We start from the raw sequence: 19,632 nt of genomic DNA, 5'->3' as shown, positions 1-19,632 counted from the left end.
GACAATAAGTGGGGACACCTGTGTCCTGTGGACATATCAAATTAACTAAGAAAATTGGTATTTTTCTCATTTAGTATTTGGGTTTAGGTCCATTTTTAAGCTATAGCATTTAAACCTTGTACATATGTCTATTATCAGAAATTTAGTGATTATGCAAAGAACATTTATTTTTAATTGCATTTTGTTTCATCTAAATATTGGCCTTAAGGTTCTTAGAAAATCCATTTTCCTGCTGTAACAGATAAGGCTTTGAAACATACATTTGTTCATCATATGTAAGTAAGAGGGCCAAGAACTATTTTCTTGACTATTGCCAAATGTCCAGCTTTTTACAGAAGAAGTTTACCATTAAATAGAATTTCTTTAGGGAGAGTGTGGGTGACACTTGCATGAAAATTTTTGCAATTGATGCAGATATGGACCACATAAAGGCTTTTCCAAAAGTATAAGTAAAATGGGAATCAAAGGAAAAATAATACTGCTTTCCCAAAAGTAGTTTCAATAGACTGGTTCGACTGTAGTTATATTTAATGTATCTCTTCTGAAGAACCTCAGTATATGTCATCTGTTAAAAAAATGTAAATGAGGCCCTGATAAAGTAAGATTAATTATCAAAATTTAAGTTATTTTTATGCCCCCACTTTTGGCCGGGCATATAGATTTGCCCTTGTCCGTCCTCCGTCCGTCCGTCCTTCCGAGAATGTTGTGTCGCGCCTAGCTCCAAAAGTATTTGACGTAGAGTCACAAAACTTTACAGGAATGTTGGTCAGCATGTGTAGTTGTTCACCTGGGGTTTTGTGTCCGGATTCATTCAGTCGTGTAGGAGTTATGGCCCCTGACGTAGTAAAAAATTGGTCATTTTAATGTTGTGTCGCGCCTAGCTCCAAAAGTATTTGACGTAGAGTCACCAAAGTTTACAGGAATGTTGGTCAGCATGTGCAGTTGTGCACCTGGGGTTTCGCGTCCGGATTCATTCAGTCGTGTAGGAGTTATGGCCCCTGATTTAGTTAAAAATTTGTCATTTTAATGTTGTGTCGCGCGTAGCTCCAAAAGTATTTGACCTAGAGTCACCAAAGTTTACAGGAATGTTGGTCAGCATGTGCAGTTGTGTACCTGGGGTTTCGCGTCCGGATTCATTCAGTCGTGTAGGAGTTATGGCCCCAGACTTAGTTAAAAATTGGTCATTTGAATGTTGTGTCGCGCCTAGCTCCAAAAGTATTTGTCCTAGGGTCACCAAAGTTTAAAGGAATGTTGGTCAGCATGTGCAGTTGTGCACCTGGGGTTTTGCGTCCAGATTCATTCAGTATTGTAGGAGTTACGTTCCCTGACCTAGGAAAAAATTTGTGTCCTTTGTCATGTAGTGGGGGCATCTGTGTCCCATGGACACATTTCTAGTTTGCTGATAGAGACCTTAACAACATCTAATTGTCTGAAATATGATTTTCAGTGAGCAAGTTTTACATCTATGGTTGGAGACCCTGTGTTCATGTACAGATGTGGTAGAAAAGTGGTACCATCCTTGGTCTTTTATGCGTAGCCCAGGGTGGGTCCAGATCAAATGTGAGCTCAGGTAAGGCCTTCAGTATGTGATGTTTGTAGTCTCCCAACTAGAGTGAGAACATTCTGTTGTGATTGATGTATTGTGCACATCCCTTTGATAATTGCTATAAGTTTTGCTTCTTTTTAGTTCTGCTTTTTAAAGTATAGTTAATTTTTGTTTCTGAACACTTCATTTTTATTTCGCTTAGACATTATTTATGTTTGTAGTACAGTCGACATTGTATTAAGAGACCACACAAGGGACTGCTAAGAAGTGGTCTCTTAATGGAATGGTCTCTTAATGAAGTTCAGTCAAATGAAAAAAAAAGAAGTTATTTTTAACTGTTAATGTAACTGTATTTATTATGAACATACATGTATGGTTTAAAATCTGTTTTAACATCGCGAACACTTTTCCAAGTCCACAAACCGTGAAATTTATGGCTAGATTGTTTGTCAGTTCGACTGGTACAAAGGTTAATTACATTCAGTCACGTGCAAAACGTACTCGCTAATTTCACATATGAAGAAATGCCTGGTAGAATTTTGGTACCCGGTCGCTTAATAGATACTTTTGTCGAATAATTTACCTGTCGGGACAAAATTAATGTGGTCGCTAGTCGTTTAATAAAAAAGTTGTTAATGGAATGAATTTATGTACTGAAAACTTTCGGGAGGGATTTTGACTGGTCGTTTAATACAAAAATCGCTTAATAGAGGTGGTCGCAAGTACGATGTCGACTGTATCTCATTTTCAGTTTGCTACTTTCAACACAGTTTTAATGTCTTCACACAAATAAGTCAATACTTCTTATATATATATATGTGTAACCTACTGAGTTATTTTTGCATGAAAATTGCTTCCTTTGTGGAATATATGCCCCTTGGTGTTGTGAATTCCTTAGTTTGATGTTGTACATTTCTGTTTCAGATTATTAGCAGAGTACGGTTTCAACCTAGATTATAAATATGAACTTGCAAAAAAGAAAAATCCCGCAAAAGCTATAACAGAGTCTGTGAAGGATATACTTATAACACATCATCTGTTCTCATGGGAAATGTAAAATGTTGCTGGTTTTAGAATTGTATAGAAGTTGTAGGATATGCTGTTTTTAGCTCACCATAACACAGGAGCAGTGATGGCCCTTGGCAGTGACTTCCTTCATCCGTCCACAATATCTTCAAACATCATCTACTCTAAAACCATCTGTTGATGGTTGAAGCAACATGGTTTTAAAACGGTTGTTTCTTGGAGGAACCTCGACAAAATTGATTATTCATCCATGACTGCTAGTATGTGGGCCTTGTTTCAATGTATAAAAGCAAAAAGCTCTGAAACTCTGGTGGGCAATCTTGGGTCAATTTAGCCCTCTTGTTTTTATTGAAGCTTAGCCCTAGTATGGTGTATGTTCTCTCTGACGATATGATTAAAGACATTTTGTCTCAAGTCATTTCGTCATCCACCTCTGAATTTTGTGAAGTTGGGAATTACTTGCGGAGAACAGATTAGTATTGGTATAGAATGAAGGAACTCTGGTTAGGTTAACTGCCTGCCATTAAATGATTGAAATACTGTAGAAAATTGTTGATAAATTCAAAACAAAAAACATTCGAAGAAAACCCAGTGGAAATTCCCAATGATATTCTATAATTTGTTTTATGTTTTAAGAATACAGGAATTTTGAGATAAATAGAAATCCAGAAAATTACAGTTTCCATAATAAAGCAGTACCAAAACGTTGCTGAATGTATAAGAACACAATGGAGACTTAATTTTACACTTACTATTATATATTTTGTTATATTTGGCAGCTTGTGTTCAGATTTATACCCTGTGTATGTTTTTGTTAGACTGCTGGACAGTCAGAAAACTACATAATAAATGCTTTATATTTACTTGTCAGCTTAATAGTGTTCTATGAAACAATTTATTGCAATACTTCATCATTAAGTTGTTTACAGAACATAATTATGTTAGTGATGTGTTTATGATTATTGAAAATATGCCTATTTATGCAAACCTTGAAGTATGTGTGATATTTTGGCCTGGTAATTTTAATGCAATTTTTTTTCTTATTTTCATTTGCAAGTCCTTAATGCATAATCTGTGAAGAATTTTTTCTGTTATACATGTAAATAGTTTAAGCAATAAACATTTTTTTCTGAGTCACATGCTTAATTACTTTTTTAGCTCGACTATTAGAAGAATAGGGGAGCTATCCTACTCGCCCTGGTGTCCGCGTGAGCTTCACACAAATGTTAAAGTTTGCGTACCACCCCAAATATTTTCAAAGTTCATTGAGATATTGCTTTCATATTTTGCATACTTGTTTACCATCATGACCCCAGTCTGTAAAAAGGAGGAGGCAACTCTATCAAGCATTTTGACTGAATTATGGCCCCTTTTCAACTTAGAATGTGCTTATTGTAATGTTAAAGTTTTACTCATGGCTTATATTATACTATCAAGCACTGAGAATAGTCGAGCGCGCTGTCAACTGACAGCTCTTGTTAATGTATGAATTTATAGGCTAGATAAAGAAACAGTGTTGTGAGATTTGTTTGCCATATTGTTGACATGCTGGTCTTCCCAAACTGAAGATATTTAGTTAAAACGTACTGTTTGATTAATAACAGTCAAACTTCGTTAACTCGAACTCAGATAATTTGTACACCATCCTTCTCTCTTACTCGTTGTCAGGTCTCGGAAAAATATCTGTATAAGGAATTTTATTCGATATCTCGAACAACGAATCACTCGAACAAATTTTGCTGGTCCGGTCAAGTTCGAGTTAATGAAATTCAACTGTTAAGTCAAAAGGTCACTTTATACTGTTTACCACCACATTTGATTTATCAACCTGCCCTTCCAATAATATTTTATTCAGATAGGTAGCAAGATTATTTTTGGTGATGGTGAATTTTACTATTCTTATACTACCTCAGGTTTAATTTTTGCTCATGATTTTACATACATGTTCCCTTTATCATCTTTTTAACTTGTTAGTAAAGGTAAATTCATTGAAAGACATTTCTACATTTGAAATAAATGTCTAAAGATAAAATATTTTTTCGTGAAAGATGGGCATAGGATAACAATGTTTGAAAGAACTAAATCCTTTTTTCTCAATGACAAAAACATACATTGCCCAGGGGAAACATTCATAGCATTTACTACAGTAGCGTAATAGCTTAATAATCCCCCCCCCCCAGAGACACCTAAAAAAAATAACACAACAAAACAAACGTAATAAACCCTTACCTTGCTAAATTTCTATAATGAACTTGTCTATCTTTCAATTTGGACAGTACCATTAACTGTTAAAGGGGTGCTTACCAAAAAGATACTGACTGAATGGCAAACAGTGCAGATCATGATCAGACTGCACAGATGTGCAGGCTGATCATGATTACACTGGTTGCAAAGGCAGACTTGATCAGTACAGCTTGATAAGGGTTAATTGCTCTTTATAAATAATAATGAAAATATGCATTGTAAAAGGGTGGCCACGGACCTTTAAATTAACATTTTACTTCCCTTTTTGCAAGAAAATACAACCAGATTTTAAATTTCATGAGGTGGGAAAGAGGACAGAAACTGTGTTTACTTCACAATGTAGAACACAAAAAAGAAATGTATTTACGTAGTTGTTTTGAACAAGAAATGTTTCATAAATTATGTGTTTTTGTAACCAACTTATACTGGTATTCGTATGGAACAGATATTTTGCACTGTTAGAAAATGCTGTCAGTGCTCTATTATTGTATGTAAACATTCGTGATTTATTAAACCTGTCTTTTCATTTTGATTTTTTGTTATCTGCTAATATTTTGTTACCTGCCTTAGTGCATAGTTGTTGTAAATTTTATTGCACTGTTTTGTGTTGTACTATTGATTGACTTTTACATATTTAGTTTTTTGATTTGTTTAGAAAACTTAAAACAAGCCGGTGCAATATGGTCAGGCAAATCCTTTATGATATGTATCCAGATGTTCTGTTTATGAGCTTTGATACCAATTCTGCTAAAAAACAAAACAAAAACAAGAACAACTTACAAGCACTTTTTGTGTATGTTATACATTTGTATTAATTTTGTTTATTATTGTGTGTTTCCTAGAAATACTTTTTGTGTTAATGTTTAAAGAAAAATGATGCCTAAGTAATAGAAATTACTTTCAGAGTTACAGAAATGCTTGGAAAACATACTGATACCATAGATTGGTTTATTTTCAGTTTCATAGTTAGTAACCTTATCCTCTGTATGATAAATTCACGAAATGTTTTAGGGAATGATACAAATTAATATTCACAAATATTTTGAACTTTTGACTGGCATTTTTTGCAAATAAAAGTGAAAAAATTAAACCATTATAAATAATACCCACTCTACAGTAGCGTTATGGCAAATTAGGAAAACAAATTTTCCTTGACCAAGTTTCAGGTTTTGTTTTTGGCAAAGTTATAATCCTGAAATATTATCTTGTTATTGCAATGTTTTGTTTAATACTAAATGTGGCAACTTGCAAATTTTTGTATAGCAAAGCATTAACAAACAATGTTTTGTATTCAAGTTACTGATCCTAAGAAAGTAAATGATCTTCAATCTATTAAATATAAAGGACACAGGAAAGATTGACATGATCATGCTAGTTTTACCACAACTAATCTATTTTTAGCATAATGCTTTCCAAAAATAGCACAATAAGCTCATGTTTCTGTTATTTTTCTTTCCTGATATAATTTTATTTTTGTTGGTGATTTGTTTATTTATATTGTTATTTCTTATATATTAAAAGCATGTATTAAGTCTTCATTTTTTGTTGTTATTCGTTTAAACAAGAAACACAGATTTCTTGTACCTGTAGTTGTTTCCTTGTTGATTTCCCTTTTTGTGTTGATCCTCTCTACCTCCTCCCCCCCCCCCCCCCCCCACTCTCTCTCTATAGCTTTTACAGATAATTAAAATCATATTTAAGAATACTCTAGAAAACATAGTTTCAGAATTTCACAGTACATCTTTAGATGAGTTATAACTATCCATTATTTTATTTTATAATGTTTTCAAGGTTTCCCTATGAACTCTTATAAACTATGATTATCGTGTGTTACTGTTATATCTACATTTGTCATGTTTTTATTCTTAAACTGTAGAGTGTGTTTTCTAGAGTGTTCTCAGATTGAGTCATTGTAATGGTGTTGTAATCATAGGTTAGAGTTGTGGCTTTAAAGGGGCACCCTATGATGTACACCAGAAAATTGATAGCAATGCATATTTAAGTATATGATATACAGGTAAGATATCAAAAAATCCTATATCAATTATTATGTGAAGTAGATATTCTATGGTACAGTCAACTTTCTTTTGATTTACATTATATTTTACTGTGTGCCTAACGCAGTAGAGATATACCAAAGTCTTGTAAAAAAGGCGAAATTTTTACAATAGAAATACTTAACAAATGAAAGTACTTCCTCAATTTCAAAATTTCTGATGTCTAAAATGTGTCCCTTTAAACCCTACAGAAACATTGTGTGCAAGTTGTGCTGTGTTGTGTTGTCCTGTACATGTTTCATGTTGTGTTGTACCTTATTTCAGACTGCTGACCCAGTTTTCATTTAACATGGCCCCTAATAAGGAACTACCAAAAAAGACGACACAACCAAAGGACAAGGACCTTCTGAAAGAAGGGGTCCGTGACATGCTAATTAAACACCATCTCTTCAGCTGGGATCTTTAAAGGCTTACTACAGTGTGATTGTTTAAAATGTGCTGCACAGGTGATGAATGCAATTGACAACTGCAGTACTGTGAAAAAAAAAAAAACAAAAAAAAAAAAATCCTTTAAAAGTCGCTGCGTTGAATAACTATATTTGATGACAACACGAGAATTGTCACGAATCAATTGTCATTGAATTTAACCACAAATTTTGATTTCATTTTTTTCCATTTGCAGTCGGCTTAATTGAATCGCCACTTAACTGACTAAGATCATTGGACAACTGAAAACGTTCCGTAGATTTCCTCATAGTTTGTTAATTACCATGCTATTTTTGGAACGGTTGTTGCGTGCAACAAATCTGTTCGCTGCTAAACATTTATTCAACTACGAAAGGCCGGTGGTTCCATGCAGGTTTCTCACCCGTTCCTGAATTAATGCCCGGAAGAGCACTAAAGATCTTCATCGTCAATAGCATGACCTATGAATTTTTCGTTGTGACGTTAAACCCAACACAAATCTATGTCGACCATTAGTCACTTTCATGAACTTCTTTCAGCAATGTTTATTTAATTGAAATGTACGTCTCGTCCTTTAAAATAAATCATTTTATACCTTTGTTTAATGTATAGACTTAATATAACATTTATTCATCTAAACTAAATGGGGAATTCATTGAGTCATACATGAAACTAAAGTTGGCATCTTTATTACTTCCTGTTGTTATATAATTATATTATAAAAAAGATTGAATGCTAGTGAATCATTTAACATACTTTTGCATAGATAGCGGGAGATAACATAATGAGATCAAATTTAGGCATATTAAACTGTGCCTTACAAAGCTGCGTATACCAGTAATAGAACATAATCCAGTTATCATTTTTTAGATTTTCTCGAGTGTCTGTAGTTATATGTATCTCTACACATTCATTTTCAGAATCAAAAAGAATTTAAAGAGTCTCATGGCAGTCATATTTTAGAACAAATTAACAATTTCGAACAAAAACGACAATCTAAAATCTTATTAACGGTATAGCATGTGCATGGTAACACACACGTAAAAGTTACTACAGAGTCCAGGAATTTGATTATACTGCATGCATATATGTTGGTTAAGTGGGGAATCTGTCCTTAATGTTCTTGTAAATTTCATCCTAAATTACGCAGAAATTTACGTCACCGCACCAACCACCACATTCTTTTAATTGTGAAACGTCACGTCAAAAGGGACCATGAGTTGATAAAGGGTAGAAATTTCGTCTCGTGGACACCATCACAACATAGAAGTGCGCCCGTTATCGCTAGATGAAATATTTTTCGACCTTTCACTGAAGTGTTTTTCTCACATTCTCTATAATTATGTCAGTTCTCGAACAGTTAACGTTGAGCTAGATGGTATTTTAACGTGACGGCACACAATTTTGCATCACCGAGGCATCAATTTACCTCGGTCAGTTTCTATATCAAGCAGTAAGTTAAACTATTAATGTGAAATGCGTGTAAACAAAACCTTGCCCTGAACTTGAACTGGACATTTTAACTGTAATACTATATTTGTGTTATAAACATATTTACCAAGATGGTCCAGGTCAACAGACGCTTTCATAACTGTAGGAAACTAAATTTGCTCGAAGGTGATCTATTAGTACAAAAATTCCGTTTATAGAATTTTGGACACGTCTTGAACTCCTGCAACTGTAAAGCAGAATTCTTTCAAAGTTACGTTTGTTAACTATATCTGTGCTGAACAGCCTTCACTCACGTTCACGAAACTTCTTGACGCAAACATTTCAGGCTTCTCTTGATGTATATAACGCGGATTAGGTCGAGAGTTCAACAAATAATTGTTACTCTGCCTGTGCGCACGTTTTTCTCGCGGAAAGAGCTCAGTCACGTACCAGTTTCATAAGAAATTCTTTGCGCTGTTAGCTATATTTTTTACTCTTAAACAAACAGTAATTTAGATAAACATGAAGGAAAATAATTACAATTTTGCTATATTAGAAATGTAAGGGAAAGCGGCACTATTGACAGTGACTGTAAAAGTAATCGCCATTTTCCCTCTCAAAGAAGAACGAATTTCCTCCTGCTTTTATCCTGGTGATTGGTTGCTTTTTCAGGTTGATTTCTCAGTTTGCCTACAATCTGTCAATAGACTGGGAGCTACCCAAAAAGACGGAGCCCACAGCTCGACCCCTGAAGGAAGGGGTCAAGGACATGTTGGTCAAACATCATCTATTCAGCTGGGACTTGTAGCACTGGTGTCTGGGTTGCTTTGTATGGGATGGAAATTTATATATCTATTCAATGTAAGGCTAAATCAATAAGATTGTTTCTAGTAAGAAAAGGCTGGTTTGTAGAAATTACCAAATCGATTAGATCGTTTCTGGTAAGAAAAAGTTAAATCATTTAGATCGTTTCTTGTTGGAAACGTTAAATAATGCCCTTTCGTAGTAGCAGAAATGAATGAAGAAAAATAAATGAATTGGCTAAATCTTAATAATCATGTTATAAACACAAAAGAAATGCTTGCCTTTGTTTCCGAACTACTAGATACATGCATAATTATATAGCCTTACACAACTATTCATTGCTATCATCAACCATTCATATTTAAATATCTTGACATGGTATGTAGAATTTTCAGAGTGCGGGATGAGTCCGGTCAGTATTGCATTATGTTTTTAACTCCGACAGTTTGCGTCTGTCATATACGCGAAAAAAAAACTTTCAAGAAAAAAAATCTATTTTATATCACTTGCGCGATCTCTTTAATGTAGCCGGCGCATATCCACAGAGGGAATTTCAAACTGGCACACTGTATCTTTCCAAACATAGAAAATTCCTGTTCAAAGTCCTTTTCAATTGTTCCCAGATTCGTGGCAGTGTTTTTATTAATCAGAGAACAAGGGGCCAAGTGAGGCCCTGGTGAATGTTGACTGTGACAAAAATACATTTTTACGAAAGTGTGGACTTAACAAAATCATTCTGCTTTTAAATGTTCGGCAGGTGTCCGGATATTCAGAAAAACTTAAGTTTGTTTAGCAAGCCTGTTCTTTCACTCTTTAGTGAACATAGACTGTGCAGTATGGACCTTTTAATGTATAGCAGAGTTTTCAAACCTATTTGGACGGTCCCATCCCGTTGTATTTTCACCGATAAACGAAATTTGAATTATGCAAAACATTTTAACTGTTGTGTAATATCAGTTGTTGACTTAATTTATCTTTCTAGTGTATACAAAATCATATAATTTATCTTTCTAGTGTATACAAAATCATCCCAAATAATTGTATTCAGGGAAGGGGGTTGCCACTAGGTGCAGCAAGATATCATTTGTTATCTTTGATAAAATTTCCGTAATAGATAGAAGTGATTTGTGTCATTCGTGTTCACTGTTACAATGTTGTGAAAAATGAAGAATGCTATGTAACAAATACTTTCTTTTTAAGTTTACAAGTCGTGTAGCGTCAAAGGTCACTAAAGACGTATGTACGGTAGAAGCCAAATTGAAGATATGACTACAAAGGGACGCGATGTTATAATATTGAATGCAGTTGTAATTAACGATTATTATACGACTAACAGCTGTGATTTAGTTCTTTATCGTGTAATGAACATAAACATTGAGCACGAATTTGTGAGAAAAACCTAAGTTCAAACAGTATATTTCTATGTTTCTGAACAAAACACTTGGCAATGTGTTCTCAACTTTTTTGCTTAATTAATTAATGTAATGTCTAAAATAGATGTAATTGACATTGCACGTGTGTAATTGCCTTGAACCTTGAGCGTCTTACTTCAAATTCTCTCAGAATTCATCACCAACTGTCGCCAATCCCCACCCACCCACACGAAATCTCCCCTTTCTAAATAGTATGAAATAAAAGTAATGAGCCTAAATAGAAATTTGGTAAAGCATTAGCCATATTTTTCTACAACAGATACATTATTTGAAATTTAGCTCCTGTAAAAACGAAAAACAGACATATTATGTCCGCTTATAATGTAAAAATCACATGGAGATTGGGTGGATATTAAACAGGGAGGATTTGTATTGTATATCACAATCATAATTATTTACTGGAAACTACAACAATTGAATAATTATGAAATAAACTGCATCAAGTAAAAACTTTTCTTGTAACGTCTTCATCATTTTTTTCACGAAGAAAAGCTGTCGTATCTGCTGCTTTATTCATACATTGTTACAAAATTCTCCGGGGCTATTATATCGTCATTTTAGCTCACCTGAACCAACGGTTGAGAGTTAGCTATTTGTATTGGTAGATGGTACGACATTCATCGTCCGTCGTCCACAGTTTTACTGTTAACACAAAAGAGGTAATGATTTTGGCTCAGTCTTAATGAAACTTGGTCAGAATGACTAATACTGGGTCATCTGGGATCGGAATCTAGGTCACTACGTCAAGTCATAGGTAATCCTTGTTAACACTCTAGAGGATACCTTTTTTACCTGCTCTTTATGAAACGTAATCAGAATCTAGGTCAAGTTCGAAACTAGGTATGGGATCAAAAACTACGTCACTAGATCATATTTCATAAAAACCTTGTTAACACTCAAAAAGTCACATTTTCTACATGTAATCTGGACAGAACGCTTGTATTTATAAAATCTAGGTCAGGTTCTAATGTAAAAAACTGGTCTCAATGTCAATTCAAAGAAATCCATGTTGACACTTTACAGGCTATTTCTTTTTATTAGCTCATCTGTCACGTAGTGACAGGGTGAGCTTTTGTGATCGCCCTTCGTCCGTCGTCCGTCCGTCCGTCCGTCAACAATTTCTTGTCTGTTCAATAGTGGTTTCATTTATGATTTTATTTTAACCAGACTTGCACACAACTTGTATCACCATACGATCTTGGTTCCTTTCTTGAACTGGCCAGATCCCATTATGAGTTCCAGAGTTATGGCCCCTGAAAGGGCCAAAATTAGCTATTTTGACCTTGTCTACACAATAGCAGCTTCATTTATGATTTGATTTTTACTAAACTTGCACACAACTTGTATCACCATAAGATCTTGGTTCCTTTCTTGAACTGGCCAGATCCCTTTATGGGTTCCAGAGTTATGGCCCCTGAAAGGGCCAAAATTAGCTATTTTTACCTTGTCTGCACAATAGCAGCTTTATTTATGATTTGATTTTTACTAAACTTGCACACAACTTGTATCACCACAAGATCTCGGTTCCTTTCTTGAACTGGCCAGGTTCTGTTATGGGTTCCAGAGTGATGGTCCTGAAAGGGCCAGAATTAGCTATTTTGACCTTGTCTGCACAATAGCAGCTTCATTTATGATTTGAATTTAATCAAACTTGCACAAAACTTGTGTCACCATAAGATCTCGGTTTCTTTCTTGAACCGGCCAGATCCCATAATTTGGGTTCAGAGTTATGGCCCCTGAAAGGGCCAGAATTAGCTATTTTGACCTTGTCTGCACAATAGCAACTTCATTTATGATTTGATTTTAACCAAACTTGCACACAACTTGTGTCACCATAAGATCTAGATTCCTTTTTATATGTCCGGAGGGATGTATTATGTTATGGCCTCGGTGTCTGTCTGTCTGTCTGTTGGTTAGCAATTTCCCTTCCGCTCTGTAACTCTTGAACCCCTTGAAGGATTTCAAAGAAACCTGACACAAATGTTCACCTCATCGAAACGATGTGCAGAGCGCATGTTTCGGATGACTCACTTTAAGGTCAAGGTCACGCTTAGGGGTCAAAGGTCATATGACTTTTTTTGTGTGTATATTGCTCTGCATTTGCGTTGCATTGCAGTGTTCTTGTTTTTATTTTGCAGATCCTTCTTTTGTTCACTTACAATAATTTTTTTGAACTACTTCCCTTTTATGTTACTATAAATAGCTTATTTAGTAACTTTTTTTATTATTGGCCGTAGGGAAAACCGAGACCACTTTTCTGTGGTACAACATGGATGGTACCTCCAATTTTTAGGTGTATTTTGACATATCTGTACCTTTAAGAAAATTTCAACTATATTTTCTCATGATTCTTTTAATTGATCTTGATTATGATTTTTTTGACCTTCTTGTCCTTAAGTGCAATGATAACAGGTGAGCGATATAGGGCCATTATGGCCCTCTTGTCTGATCTATATTGTTAAGTTCGAAAATTATTTATGTGGGATCAAAAACTATATCACTAGATTAAGAGGTAATCTTTACCCAAGCTGCATGAAACACAGTCAGAATGTTTGTCTTATATAGTCTATGGAAATCGAAATATAAAAAACTAGATCATTAGCAAATCACAGAACTAGAATGTTGACGCCCAAAAGACAAGAATGAAGAGCTCGTTTTTTCTTGACTTCCCCCCCCCCCCGCCCACCAGTGTCACTACTATTTCAGTCAAGTAAAAATAAAAGCTATGAAATGCGAACCTGTGGTTTGCGTGCAACACTGTCTCATTGAAACAAACATTTATGCCAAATAAAAATAATAGTCTTCCATGCATATGAAAGTTATGGCCGGGACAAGATCTGATGTGACCTTTGACCCCAAAGTGTGACCTTGATCTTTGGGATAGGAACCTGGGTTTTCGCGCGACATCCTGCCTCATAAGGAAAACATCCACGCTACATATAAACAAGATTACTCCATCCATGTCAAAGTTATTGTCAGGACAAAATCGGACGGACGCACTAATGCACGAACGCACGGGACAGCCATTTGACGACTATGCCGAGCTCACCGGGAGCGGGTTCGACAAAAAAGCCTTTCATACACTCAGGAAAACATATTCCATAAACTGGTCAGAATGTTTGCCCTTATGAAATCAGTGGCGAATTTGAAACTCGGCCATCTTTAGTAAAAAATAAAGTCATCAGAAACATCGATAACACTCTCAAGGCTTAATATTTTTCATGATCTATATGAAACCTTGTCGGTATGTTTATCTTTATAAAATCTAGCTTGGTCAAAGTTGAAACTCAGAAAGTAGGTCATTATATTAAATCATAGAAACACCTCATTACCAGTCTATCTAAAAATTGCATTTTGTCTTTATCTTATCCATCTTGTTGCATACTTAACACAATTGTGACCTTTCATAATACAGCTTGTCATAATATGTTTAAGGTCAAATTGTCAAGGCCAGGTGAGCGACATAGTACCACCATTATCTTCTTGTTTTAAAAGGGGAATAGATCAGACAGTAGAATGTTCATGCTGATATGTACATTCTATTTCAACAGTTGTAATGTATGCCCTTTTTCAAAAGTACTGATGATATTTTATATGAATGACATGTAGAGCTATTCATGATTCTGGACATGTTTGTGATATCTGTTATTTTATGAATATATTACATTGTTGTTCAATCAGAGTACAAGAGAAATTGAGTAAAAGAGATTAAAATGAAAACATGTATACACATTCTTTTTTATTTTACACTATAGACTGATTAATAGCAAATTATTATCACAGAAGTACACTGTGGGAATCACGCCCGAACAATCTTGGTCTTTTTGTATCCCCAGTGCTAATGGCCTTAGATGAACCTATATAGCCCTAGCAATTTCCACTGACACTATCGACGTGTACCTTACCAAAGGTTGCCCGTGGCACCCGTGTATTTTGGCATATACAGTTGCATTAGAGATTTCTTATTGCAAATATCATATCGTGTTATTTCAAACACATGTAAATGTAAAAAAAGATTGCTCAATCGTGTTCAAAATATGTTGTACTTTTAGATATTTTTTTCTCTCTGTATTTGAGGTATGAAGAATTGAAATGAAAAGTAACTTTAAACGGCGTTCTGCAAGTTGATCCTTTTGTATGTGAGGAATAAGCCAGACTTTAGCTACTGTTATCGCAAAACACGCCAGTGTCAGTGGAACCTTGAACTAACTTTCTAGAGTTACCTTACTGTACATTACTAGTATTCAAAATAGAGAGCTATGAAAGGTGACTGGACAGAAATTCTGTCTCGTTACATAAAACTGGGCCTCAAGTGCTCGCTTATTTCCAGTCATTTGCCCTTCTGGTACAGTTATTGGTTTAAAACATTTACCTTTGTCCCGTTACCCACCCGTGCCTGAAATACTGCTTGGAGCGGTACCTGGTGTCTTCTCTATGCAAGTCAACAAAGTTTTTGGTATCTTGTATATTGGCCCTGCATTAATTGACGAACAGTCAACTTAAGGGGGGGTGGGGGCGGTGGTCTAGTGGATAAGGTGTCGGTCGATAAATCCAGGGATCGTGAGTTCGAGCCACACTGGGGTCACGACCCTGACCTCTCATATGACACCAGTACTGTTTTTTTCCAGAAAGCGGACTAGAGAGTGGTTCCAATAAGATTGAAGCTTTCATCACAATCGAGCTAAAACAAAGTTAGTATAAACGAAACTATAAAACAAACTTATTTCAAACAGAAGAGGAAAGAATGCACATATGAATATTTGGGATATAGCGTGCTTCCAGATACTTGTGATACGGAAATGTCACGTTGCCTATACAAACAAAAATATTTTTCAACAACTGATTCCGGTGGTTCGACCGCACTTAATCTCTGCTAATAACCCCCGTGCGTCATTTAAACATATTGAAAAACGAGATTATTGAAAATCCCCAGGTGGATGCGCAATAAGGTTATGCCAAACACCAATGAAAATAGAGTTTACTCGCGTGAAGACTCGCCTGATTTTGATTAAACTATGCATGAATAAACCGCTCGCGTGTGAGTCAATGAAATTATGAAGTATTTACAAACTGTCAAAAGGATGTAGTTTTTTTTATCTGAGTTCTCTAAATAAAAATGAAAGTAGGTCGGTTGTTACCTGGTTGAATGACAGTGGTTTACCAAAGCGATAGTTAACTTGACATTAAAACCTACTTTAAAGTTTGTTGACACCATTTAACAAGCAGTTCTATCTAAATAGTAGATTATATTCAGATTAAATAGTGTGTATTATACCAATAAGAGGCCTTAATAAAGGGTACAACAACAGGAAAAGGCGATAATAACTTCGTTTAATTGAAAGGCGCGACATCGTACGATTTTGTCAGCTGACTAGATGCAGTGTCAGTTTGCATATTTTTGACAATTATTTAAACGAGCACACAATTAGAACTTGCGGTAATAAATTTTTGGCGTAGTTCAGGTTTGGTGTACTATATCTTAACTAATTTAAGGAAATACCAATATAAGCGGACCGCAACGGTCATTTGGAGGATTATATATAGGTTTTTATTGTAAACAGACATTTTCAAGGCTGCGGAGAGAAGAGAAAAACTTTTATGGACTTAATATCATAGAAGTACAGTTTAAATTGTCTCAAAGAAAATGGATGTGAGAGCTGGCATCTGGATCACCTGGTTGGCCAGTATCGTTTTTATAAATACAGGTCAGTAATATTATATCATATTTTTTATAATTTCTGTCGTCAGTAATAAATCAATTGCTGAGTAGGGTAACTGTTTTAAATATTTTATTGAGATAACAAATGTTATCTTAATGGTCAAAGACTAGCAATTGAAAGTCTTTTTTTAAGGGGCTGGATGTAGATATATTTTATCCAGGGATTTGCATACTAATGTAGTGCTTTTCACCCAAATTAATGATTAACTGTTTAAAAGAGGAAGTTAATAAGTTATATTTTCATAGAGAGATCAATACTTCATATGAACGAATGTACACAAAAAGCTAATTTTTGAAAAGTGTTTTTCTTTCTTTCCATCTGTGAATTTAGTACACATGTAAGGGGGTATCGTGTTTTTTTGTGTGCTCTTAGATATTGAAATGAAGGTGTCTTATTTTGATTACGGAATTTAGTACAGTTACAATTGATTATGAACAGTTGTCCACTATGGTAAATTGTTAAACAAAATACTATTCAGATCGGAACAGTAGGAATACTTTTGAGTACGTTAGGGAATGTGCTGTTATTTCAGTATTCAGCTGGCAGCAAGCACGCAAATTCCACCACCCTTTCATTCTGTATTTAATAGCTTATCACGCTTCAGTTATAAAGCTTTTAGAGCGGCAATTTAATTAGTAGTGTCGGAAAATTCCAAAAATACAAAGATATAGAGATCTACCAAGTTATTTTAGTACCTATGTTATGAATAGATACTTTGGAAAAGATTCAGGAATGTTTATTGTAGCGTTCCAGATCACATAGAACGCAGAAATTCATGAAGTGAACACGTGAACCGAAACAGCTGATATATGACCTATTTATTACTGCCTCGTTTTTGTAACTTATTACCTATATTAACAGAGCACTACATTATAAAGTACGGAATCCTTTTGAGGCCATTCGCAAGTTTACACACACCAATTTGTATTCTGAGGAATTTGGGATATAGGCATTTTAAATGACTTGTTCTCTATTTTCAGTAAATGCAGTAGATCCTCATTACTTGGAAAAGGCGAAAATTCTCAGCCAGGAAGAGGTAGATTCGGCGTCTGAAGAAACCGGAAGGTTCGAAGCTTCGGCGAGACGCTGCAGGAAGGTTGGCGAAAAAGCTGCGAAAAAGCGTGTGTCGTGCATTGCCGATACGGACTTCTTTGAAACGCTGTCCAACCGCGTGCACATGTCTAGAATAGTACCCACGGCAAACGATAGAGAACTGTGGGATCTGGCATACAAAATCAGCAAATGTTCGCTAAGTTACTCTAAATACTTTGAGCATGCTTGCAAAATAAAAACCATATATTTGAATGACCGACGTCGTTGCAGACGACTTCGTTCACGACAGGCCCGTGCTGAATGTAAGGGAGAAATTCAGAAAAAGTATCCTAATAGGGGATAAATGGACACTGAAACAAAAATAACCGAACAAGATACCAAATGTGCCTTCATTGTGTGATCTATAAATACGAGAACAAAAAGAACTTGTCCGTCAGTCGGCCCGCAACTTCACAGCAAACTGTTACTGACAGAGGTCAAGAAGGTCCTATGTCGCTAACCGATCAGCCACCGAAATGCGGACAAGATACGGACATCACCTGTGTACAAACTATGTGGGAAACTGCCAGTTTCTTTATTCGCATTATCTATGTCATATGTAAATAAGTCTTATTTATTGTACGCATTCATTATTCAAACTATTTATGTCACTCTGCACCTCATTTTCCACTCATTTTTGCCATCCTAGGTTAAATTTCAAATTCACAATTTTTAGTTAAACAAATAAACACTGTTGAAAAAAAGAAGATAATAAACAGTTTTACAACATGACTTTTCAACCACTTACATAATTAATTTTCAAGTAAGCATAAAATTTTACGTAATACTCGATGTTCATGGTCTTACTTTTATCGTCGGGATGACACGACGGTAATCTCAAATTAAAACAATGAAGTAGCATTGAAAAACGCATAAATTTGCATTTGAAATTCATATATTATTATATTTTGGCATAAAGAAAAAAGTTATCCTCTTTTTTACGCAGAGGTGACAGAATTTGACTTGCAATTAGCATATCCTTAACTATGTAAACAAATACTTTAGTAAAAGAGATACCGGCGTATTAAGGATAAGCCATTCATCCTGTTACAGTAGACCTAAATGTGCATATCTACTTTAGACACAGACATCCGATTTCATCAGAGAGCCCCGTACGTTAGAATACCAAAATTTTGTTTTGCAAAAATCAAAATTTCTTCTTACTGTCATGATAAATGAACTTGTAGACTTGTAGAAAATTTAAGTTTTTTAGTGTGGTTTATTGGATTTTGATAGGTCATGGCACAATGCATGCCGCGACGGGCGTTCCTATGAAAATCCAGTGTCTGTGGTTTCAGCGGACGAAAATCGGATGTTTTGATGTTATTGTTGTTGCTTGCCAACTGTAAGTTCGTGATTTACGAAGGAAAAGCATGCAGTAATGATCCACATGAAATATGATGCATGCACTTTATCATACTTTTTGTGAATGTAATTATTGATTAATGAAATATTAAATATTGCGAATACCTACGTCATGCGTTTGTTTTTCTGAATGGCGCAGTTTCCTGCCTGACTGTTGCGTATCAAATAATAATATCTTACACACTTATTTTCTTTGCATGGCGGAGGCGTTAGAGTTAATATATGCACCTGCACGATTTCACGTGTACGCATATTTTACGTGCATATACCAGCTGACGGAAATAACAGCCATAACCATTCCCAAAATAAACTGAATGCAGTTAACACTGTAGTGGCTATGGTTAATTAAACCGTTTAATTAGTATATTACTTTTGTTAAGTGTCTTGTAAGTGGACGCCTTTCCTCCGTATTGGGCGTGCTGTTAGAGTTAAAAAGTAGCCATTTCTCGAAAAGGAATTATTAAATATTAATTCAGACACCTTTATCATTTTGATACTGAGTTCTTTTG

General features: G+C 35.2%; 2 protein-coding genes across 5 annotated transcripts in view; both read left to right on the top strand.

The window, feature by feature from the left end:
- LOC123564775 (small G protein signaling modulator 3-like) overlaps nucleotides 1-14,674 on the top strand; it is a 49,525-nt gene extending 34,851 nt beyond the window's left edge. Inside the window, exons 19-21 of one of the 4 annotated variants that reach the window (XR_006689035.2) lie at nucleotides 1,448-1,570; nucleotides 9,382-9,570; nucleotides 10,714-14,674. Coding sequence is in view for 3 of the 4 variants with exons in the window: in XM_045358585.2 (XP_045214520.2) it covers nucleotides 1,448-1,570; nucleotides 7,138-7,279 (265 nt within the window). In the remaining variant the exon portion in view is untranslated. The other 3 variants (XM_045358586.2, XM_045358585.2, XM_045358587.2) reach the window with 3 other exon arrangements.
- Nucleotides 14,675-15,960: 1,286 nt separating this feature from the next.
- Nucleotides 15,961-19,231, top strand: LOC123564774 (uncharacterized). Its single transcript, XM_045358584.2, has 2 exons — nucleotides 15,961-16,651; nucleotides 17,647-19,231. Exons 1-2 carry the CDS (start codon nucleotides 16,591-16,593, stop codon nucleotides 18,060-18,062), a joined length of 477 nt encoding a protein of 158 aa, XP_045214519.2. The 5' UTR covers nucleotides 15,961-16,590; the 3' UTR covers nucleotides 18,063-19,231.
- Nucleotides 19,232-19,632: the final 401 nt, after the last annotated feature.

Source organism: Mercenaria mercenaria, chromosome 2, assembly GCF_021730395.1.
Source record: "Mercenaria mercenaria strain notata chromosome 2, MADL_Memer_1, whole genome shotgun sequence".
Classification (NCBI taxonomy): Eukaryota; Metazoa; Mollusca; class Bivalvia; order Venerida; family Veneridae; genus Mercenaria; species Mercenaria mercenaria.
This window is presented reverse-complemented; position numbering and strand designations above follow the sequence as displayed.